At 49.8% G+C, this 8,926-nt stretch overlaps 1 protein-coding gene across 1 annotated transcript in view; it reads left to right on the top strand.

The window, feature by feature from the left end:
- ARHGEF37 (Rho guanine nucleotide exchange factor 37) overlaps positions 1 to 8,652 on the top strand; it is a 38,576-nt gene extending 29,924 nt beyond the window's left edge. The window contains 4 exon segments of the mRNA XM_003782049.3: positions 1,535 to 1,663; positions 4,812 to 5,007; positions 6,462 to 6,616; positions 8,439 to 8,652. Of these exon segments, the coding sequence (XP_003782097.1) occupies positions 1,535 to 1,663; positions 4,812 to 5,007; positions 6,462 to 6,616; positions 8,439 to 8,648 (690 nt within the window). The 3' untranslated portion in view covers positions 8,649 to 8,652.
- Positions 8,653 to 8,926: the final 274 nt, after the last annotated feature.

The raw sequence follows: 8,926 nt of genomic DNA, 5'->3' as shown, positions 1-8,926 counted from the left end.
GCCTGTCACGTTCCCTTTGCATGGACTCCTTCCTTGGCCTGGAATGCCCCTCTCATTCTCCAGACCTTTCATGGCGTCTGGTGTGTAGTAGGAGCTTCCCAAATAGAAGCCAGATGGATGAGTCCCTCGACAAAGCTCTCAGAATTCCCAGTCACCTGGGTGGGAGACTCCATCCTCCTCCTCTCACCAGTCCCCTGGTGGGAGACTCCATCCCTGCACCCTCACTTCCCCAGCAGCCCTGAGGATGGACTTCTGCTGCAGGGTCCAGGATGGTGTTTCTCCTCAGCCAGAAGGGCTGGGACAGTGGCTCTTCTTTTTGATTCTTGCAGCATTTGACTCTTGCAGTACAGAGTTCTGACTCAGATACTCTCTTTGAGTTGGTTAGGCCTGAGCTCTCTACAAGAAGAAGGGTTTCTCTTTTCCTGAAGCCTGGAAAGTAAATCTGATTAGGTGACCTTTTCTCTCTCCTCTGGCCCTCTGGTTTTCTCTTTCAGACTGCCTGACCCCCTTGCATTTAGGCTGGGTTGTGCAAGGCTAGGGAGCAATTTGGGAAGCCAGTAAAGGGTGGGCAGTCAAGTTTAGAAGAGCAGAAGGTGGGGGGGGGGTTATGGTTGTTCCTATGCTATGGGCTGTCAGGACCTGTCAGTGACAATTGTCTGCCTGCTTTCTCTGTGTCCTGTGGTACACTGTCCCTGTATCCTGCCTATCGCTGTGGAGCCTGGGGAAGGCCTGTATGACAGAAACCTCAATCTCTGTGCATCCTGCAGCAGCGGTGGGGTGAGGCTGTAGGTCAGAACCAAGAGCAGTGAGTTTGGTGACAAGTAGAGATGACACGTCTCTGTTAGCTGTGGAGTTTCACTCACTCCTAGGTTGTCTGATGACCCTGTAAATCCTTAACAGGGTCAAAGCCTCAGGACAGATTATTGCTCAGAACTCCTTAGTTTGCAAATAACATAAACCCAAACCAAGCCAGCTCGAGCATAGAGAAAACTTTATTGACTCATGTAACTGGGAGGCCCAGGAGGGGCTCAAGCCTCAGGCTTGGCTACATTTGGGGCCAAGACTGCTGTCCAGGTTCTGGTTTGCACTCCATCTCCTGGCTCTGTTTCCTGCTTTGGGTTGGCTGTCTTCTCAGGCAGGCTTTTCTCTGCATGGTGGGAAAGATGACTATCGACAGCTCTAAGCCAAAGGAAGAGAGACCCATAAGCCAAAGGAAGAGAGACCCTCTACTTCCCAGCCTTCACATACTAAATCTGGTGGGAGGATTCCAACTGGTCTATCCCTTGGACCAGCCACCATAGATGGGAGAGAGGGATGCCCTGACCACCAGTCATATGGCTCTAGCATCATGATGGACAATGCTACTGGACCCTTGCAGAGGGCCAGTTTCCTAAAGGAAAGTGGGCCGGGAGGCAGACAAAGCAATGGCTGATTGTAACAAAAAGGTGCATTTTAACACACCAAGGGCTAGAGTGTGGGAGACCAGGTCTCCCCTTTCTCCCACTGTCTCTTGACAGTGCCTGTCACCACCCAGCTGCCCCACCACCACTTCTCCGAGCCAGCCTTCAGGAAGCTGATGGAGGACTCACTAGGCGAGACCAGTAACCAGCTCCGCTCCTTTCAAGAGACCTTTGAGAGAGTGCCACCACCTCCCATGATGCAAGTAAGTGTCCCTCCCTCCCCGCCAGAGACTGTCCATTTCTTTATCTGCCAGTGGGTGAGGTTCCATCTTTCCTTTGCTTTTCCTTTCCCTAACAATTTTTGTTATCCATGGAAATATTTTCTCTTCCTCTCTCTCCCTTCTCTCTATGAGAGACTGGAAGAGTAGGGGAACATAAACCCACATACATACTTGTTCCTCATGGCCAATATGCAGAAGAGCAGCACAGAACTCTTGGGTCAAGAATAAGAAAACCCAAACTTCCTCCATTCCATTTCCTTCCCTTCCCTTCCCTTCCCTTCCCTTCCCTTCCCTTCCTTCTTTCTCTTTCTCTCTTTTTAACAGAGTCTCACTGTCACTGAGGCTAGAGAGCAGTAGCGTGATCATAATTCACTGCAACCTCTAGCTTCTGGGCTCAAGCAGTCCTGCTTCAGCCTCCCAAGTAGTTGGGACTGGAGACACAGGCTGCCATGCCTGACTAGTTTAAAGATGTTTGTAGAGGTAGGGGTCTTGCTATACTGCCCAGGTTGGTCTCAAAGTCCTGGCCTCAAGTGATCCTCATGTCTTGTCCTCCCAAAGTGCTGGAATTACAGGCATGAGCCACTCTACTTGGCTCCCAACAATTTTAATATTAAGTGAAATTAGACAATACCAGTATTGTCATAAGACAATAAGAAGTCATTTAAATTTCTTTTTTGCTATGGTGATTTTTAATCGCAAAAGACAGTGTTTCAGCTGTGTGATGTTTTACAAAGCTCTGGCTGCCTAAATGCTTGTTTTTTTTGGGGGAGGGGTTCAGTATTTTCCTCTAGGGTGAGTGCAGTGTCTCATCCTATAATCCCAGTAATCTCAGCACTTTGTGATGTTGAGGCAAAAGGATCGCTTGAGCCCAGGAGCTTAAGGTTACAGTGAGCTATGATGATGCCACTGGATTCCCGCCTGGGTGACAGAATGAGACTATCTCTAAATTTTTTTTTAATTATAAAAAATGTATTCTCTTCTGGAGATAATGGATACCCTGCAAAGGGTCTCTTCCAATCACTTGCAGAGTAAGTGTAATCTGTTTTAAAAGTAACTGAAGCAGCTGAAGGGAGAAGGGACTCCCAGACTCTGATAAGACCCGGATTTGAAAAAACTGAAAATGTGTGTCCACCACATTCAAAATGTGAAGTGAAGGGTGAGGAGATAGCCGCGGTATTTCCCAGGGGGAGAAGGGGCCCCCAGGATGCAGAGAAATAAGAAGGAGCCCAGCAGAGCAGGGCAGATACAAGTGGCCTTCGCACCTGGCCAAAGTGTGGAAAATGTCAAGGACTATTAAGGGCAATGTCCACCACAGTGGGTTATAGCTGTCCCTACCCTCCTACGCCACACTGAGAGCTGCGCCCAGCAGAGGTCTCCCGGGGGTGTGCTGTGGGTCCTGTGACTCAGGGAAAGAGCGGTGCAGACAATAAAGAAAAAAGTTTCTTAAATACATCATGGGAACCTCCTCTCAATCTACTTAAGACAAATTAAGATAGGATTTTTTTAACATTGTGAAAACAGTGCATACTCACTATAGTTAGAAGACACAGAAAGACAAGAAGGAAGAAACAAATGGAAACATCCATAATCCCAGTTATGTTGCCTACGAGTAGGAAGACGCTCCTTTCCCACCCTCCCAGCCCTCCACATACATACAAACCTTTGAATTCCTGACATATCTGGCTGAGATTACATAGAATCCAGCAAAGGTGGCCTCCAGGACAGGAATGTCACATGCCCTCTCTGGGGGCTGCTGTTCCCCACATGGGTGGGGCTGGTCAGGCTTGAGGAGGAAGGCCAGTGTTGGCTACACCATTGTTCTGAAAGAAATGAATTCAGCACCACTATTCCGGAAAAAAACCTACCCAGTCTGTATACTTCCCTTTAAGGACTTGATAGAAACATGGGCCTGGAGGGCAGACAGTGTGGGTGGCTCACGCCTATGATCCTAGCACTCTGGGAGGCCTAAGCAGGAGGATCTCTTGACGTCAGGAGCTGGAGACCAGCCTGAGCAAGAGCGAGAACCCTCTCTACTGAAAATAGAAAAATTAGCCAGGCATTGTGGTAGGTGCCTATAGTCCCAGCTACTTGGGAAGCTGAGGCAGGAGGATCACTTGAGCCCAGGAGTTTGAGGCTGTTGTGAGCTAGGCTAATGCCACTGCACTCTAGCCTGGGTGACAGAGTCAGACTCTGTCTCAAAAAATAAACCAACCGGGCGGCACCTGTGGCTCAAAGGAGTAGGGCACCAGCTCCATATGCCAGAGGTGGTGGGTTCAAACCTAGCCCTGGCCAAAACACCGCAAAAATAAATGAATAAATAAATAAATAAACCAATCATGGAGCTCTCCTGGTTCTTAATCCTGACTCTGTTATCTCCACTGGGATAGGAATGTGACAGAGTCTGTGCCCAGATGCCCCTAACATACTTAGTTTGTCATTGGCTTTAAAAAGAGAACAATCATCCCCTGCATTTTTTCTTATTGCTACTTTTGCTAGAAGCACTATTATGGAATAGAAAACAGGAAATGCCAGGAGATTTTTGGATGAACCCATCTGCAAATTATTCTCTCTAGCTCGATAGCAATTTCTATCTGCAAAACTCTCTCCTATGTTCCTGCTACACTATTCACAGGCTAACCGCAGCGCCTTGTATATGGTAGGCACTCCATAAATACATGCGGACTAAAAATTTATGGAATGAAAGATAACATTCCTCATTCCAGCCCTGGGCTGAATTTTTAAGATGCCATTTGAATAGGGCTGGTGCCCTCATGAGGCTCACAGTCTAACTGGCTGGAAAGACCTCCACAAGGCACTTTTCTGTGGGATACTTTAACTTGATGTATGGGCAGATGTTAGGACTCAATTCTGGGGGTTCTATAACTGAGAAATTTCAGACCTTAAATAAATTAGAATTTTAGAGAATCCCAGAAATTAAAAGTTTCTTCTGAAATGCCATTGGATACTAAGAGCCAGCCACCTACTAGCGAGGGCACAGTTGCCCTACCAGGAAGGGCCCTTCGGTGGTGGGGGTGAGATCAGACCCTGTGTCCCCGGCTCTCAGTTTGTGGGCTTTGTTCAGCATGTTTATGCAAGCACCTGTGTCTGCCTCTGTCCCTCCTCTCCCCAGCCACTCCTTCCAGGGTCTGAACACCAGGTGCAGGCTCTCCTGACTAAGTACGGCACTGAGAAGCTGTATCAGGTGACAAGCAACATCAGCAGGGCTGGGACTCTGGACCTGACACTCCTGCGGGGCCAAATTGTGGCCCTTCTTCAAAACAAGGACACCAAAGGCAACAGTGGCCGCTGGCTGGTGGACACCGGAGGTATGCGGGCCCTTTTTCTCCCTTTGGGAAAGCCACCCTATAGAAGCCAGTGGGGAAACATGGGCACCCTTGTGGGCCAAAATTCAGCTGTGTGAATCTAGATGGAAATGACCACCAGTGACAAATGCAGGCCTCAGGACATAGTGAGCGCAGGGTGACTCAGCAACGCATAAATGCCAGCAGGAAGCCTTCAGTCTTTCTGGTGAGGTCCATCAGCGAGCACCTACTGTGTGCCATCTGCATTAAATGAGGACCTGTCCCAGGGCCCTCCCAGGCTTTTGGGGTGGACCGAGCTAGATGGAGAGAACCCATCTGCAAAAGAGAGAAATGCACAGAGAAGGGATGTTTGGATTCCAGCTACATGACAGACTCTGGGGTCCCCAGTGAGGGAGATGCTTATCCTGCCTCCTCTGCACTGGTTGTGGCCTTACAGTGTGCTGCTCAGGTCTGCGTGTCCCAGCATAACTGAGCTGCAGGCTGGTGGCACCAAAAGCCCAAGACAAGATGGCCCAGAGGAGCAGCTTCCAAAGAGGGTCATGTGGCCTCCAGATGAGGGTTGTGCTGGATTACTATGATGGGATCCACAGACAGGTTTCCCCCCTGAAGACAGTTTATGATAACTGTTACTTAAGTATTTTAACATGTCTTAGAAAAAAATATAACTAGTCCACAAGTCCATGATTATAATCATATTATTGTATAGCACAAGGCCAACTTTTAAAAAGTGAGTCAATTTAAAAAATTAAGAAAGTGGTACAAATCAGACAGAAATCACGAAATAGCACTTTCACAGCTTAAGCTGGGAACGATGGAATGGGTATCAAGCAAGGCCCAGGAGTTTGGATTCCAACTCCACCACCTTACTGACTGTGTGATCTTGGGCATTCAGGGAGCTCCTCTGAGCATGGCTGGCTCAATGTAAAATGGAGATAACACCAACCGGCTTCACAGGTTGATGTGACGGCTAGTTAATCAAGTGCCAGTTCTGGCACCTAGGGAGCCCTCAAGTAGTGACAGCCATTCCTGAGGACAGGAGAAGGAACTGGGGCTGCCTGGAGAGGAGGAAGATGATCTCTGCCTCCTGGGAAGGGCAGTGCTGGAGAGAGGAAGCAGTTTTGCTCTGGGTGGCCACCAGAGGGACGTGGTGGCCAGCACCAGCGATGCCAGCACCAAGAAGGCAGTTTTCATGCCTGTCCAAGGATAAACATTTTATCTCTATCAGAGCTGATCAGATGGAGTGGGCTGCCATGTAAGGATTGAGGGGCCACTGAGGGTGGGCATGCAGAAGCTAGAAACAGTGAGTGCAGGAGCAGGGGGTGGGGCTCCTAGATGACCTTTTCAGTCCTCTTTGGTGCTGAGAAGCTATGTTGGAGGCATTCACATCTACTGACCTTCTCCACCACCAAAAGAGATGGGAAGGTGGCCCATGGCCAATAACCATACGTGTCCCCTAGGTAATTGCGGATATGTACCAGCTAGGAAACTGCAGCCATACCAAGTGGTCCCCAGTGAGGACCCCAGAGGGTAGGTGAAGCCACACAAGAACTCACGACATCTAACACCAGAGCCCACCCAGGCCCCAGGGTCCTCTGCCCCCACCATAACCCAGGTGAGTCTGGGAGGGGGATAGGGGCTTGCCTTCTCTTAGCCATCCAGACTGGGGCTTGGGTTTTTCTTCTATGTCAATGTCTATGTTCTTCCTACCTGGAGGGGTCACCACCCTATGAGGCTGGAGCTTTGGTCAGTGTCAATGCTAGTGTCCTGGCCAGGCATAGGGCCCGAGAAAGGGGTCTCCCACCCTTCACAGCAGCCCCAGAGGGCTAACCCCTTAGTTCCCATCAGAAGGGCAAGCGGGATTGAGTCATCCATTCATTCATGTATTCATTCAGCATTTGCCAGGCACTGTGCTAGATAAGAGATACAAGGATGAACAAAAGTAAGTTTTTGCCTTCCTTGGAATTATAATGTGGGGCGGGGAAAACAGTGTTTAACCAAACAACTTCATGCATAACTGTAAAGTTTGTAGCAGAGATAGGTACCAGAGCCCTAGATATGGAGAGGTGCAGGAAAACTTGTGCTGAGAAGAACAATCCTTTTTCTCAGCTAGGAAAGGTGAGAAGGAATTAACTGGATGAAGGGGCTGTATGGGGGTGCAGAGCCCATGTGCAGGCCCAGAGACAGGAGAGGGCAGGGGAAGAAGAGCAGGGAGGAAGCTCAGTGGGGTCGTAATGAGGACTGGATGAAACAGAAAAGCAGGGGATGTATTGTGAGCCTCCATGTGGGGGTTGCGCTCACAGCTTCCATCGGCAGTCAAGGGGGAGCTTCACAGGAGAGGTGTGAGCAACAGAAGGGGTCCAACAGAGAGGGCTCTCCGTGAAGAGACACGGATGTCTCAGGCCAGGGTGCTGGGGGAACCTGCAGCGGGCAGCACGAGAGATGTCTGCAGATGCCTGGTGTCTAGCTTGTGCTACACCCACTGGGAAGGCTCTGGGGCCAGCATCCTCTAGCATTAGCCAGGGGCTGCAAAAGACTTGCAGAGGCCCCACTAGAAGGCCTAATGGCCCAACTAGTCCCTCTGGGGAAGGAAATGAGGTTGCCCCTGCCACCCAGTCTGGTGAATGTGGGTGAGGTCTAGGGGAAGCCCCACTCAGGGCTCAGGTAATTATCTGAGTCCAGCTTTTTATCTGCCCAAACATATCAGCTGCTTCCTATTTGTTCCTGGGCTACTCTGTGGGACTCACATGGGGGCTGTCTGATCCTGTCATGCTGCGTAATGTTCCTAAGGCTTGGCCGTCAGTACTAACAGTAATGGTTAGAAGAAAAAAAGCACTCGGCAGCCTGCATTTATGGGGCCCTTACCAAATACCAGGCACTATGGAAAGCCCTGTATACACATTCATGCATTAATTTCCCTCAGTGACCCAGAGAGGAGGATAGCATGACTTCCATTTTGCTCTCCCCTCCATTTTCTTTTCCAGTTCAATGCTTGTCTCTAAAAAAGTGACCAAGTCATCCAAACTCTTATTTCTCCCCCAGATGGGAAACTGGCCTAGGCAGATGAAACCCTGAATCTGGAGAGGGGTGAGGTGCTGAGTCTGCACCTGTTCTGATGTCAGACAAGCCTAGCTTCCCTGCTGTGTGATTTTTAAATAAGTTCCTTAACATCTCTGATCCTCGATTTCCTTAACTGAAAAATAAGGCAAATAAAATGATATCATTGTTGTGAAAATCAAAACCCAGTAAAGTGCCAGTCCCGTGGTGAGTATTAGTGTGGCACTGGCAGATGTAGTCATTGTCTTTAGCACAAAGGATGTACTTGCAAGTGATGAATCCCCCGCAGTGCGGATAGGAACCGGACAGGCAGCCTCTCTGGATTGAGTTGGTCTGTCCTCTCACCCTGACTGTTTCTGTGTCATCCCCGTGTGTTTCAGGTGGTAGCAGCGTACCCCTTTGTGGCCAGAAGCAGCCATGAAGTGAGCCTAGAAGCAGGCCAGCCTGTGACTGTTCTGGAGGCCCAGGACAAGAAGGGGAACCCGGAATGGAGCCTGGTGGAAGTGAATGGATGGAGGGGATACGTGCCTTCTGGCTTCTTGGCCAGAGCCCCAAGCCCAGCTCCGTGGGGCTGGAGCCTGCCAACTTAGGGTGCCCTCCTTAGAGCCTATGTTGCCAAGGGATGGGGGGTGCTTAGAGGTTGTGACCCCTGGAAGGAAAAGAAGCAAAGAAAGGTGGGGGTGGAAGGGAAGATTGGGCCAGGGTGGGTGAAAGGCACCCAGAAGGCAGCCAGAGAGGTGGGTGGGACTAGCAGAGTGCTTGGTATGGGTGGGCACAGACGGCTCCAGCCAAAACTGCTCATTGTGTCTGCATAAACAAGTCATTCCAACCCAGGTCACAACAGCCTGGACTACAGGCCACTGCTATG

Source organism: Otolemur garnettii, unplaced genomic scaffold (assembly GCF_000181295.1).
Source record: "Otolemur garnettii isolate 467f Iridium unplaced genomic scaffold, OtoGar3 scaffold00003, whole genome shotgun sequence".
Taxonomy (NCBI): Eukaryota; Metazoa; Chordata; class Mammalia; order Primates; family Galagidae; genus Otolemur; species Otolemur garnettii.
Note: the sequence above shows the minus strand (reverse complement) of the source record. Positions and strands in the feature narration are given on the sequence as shown.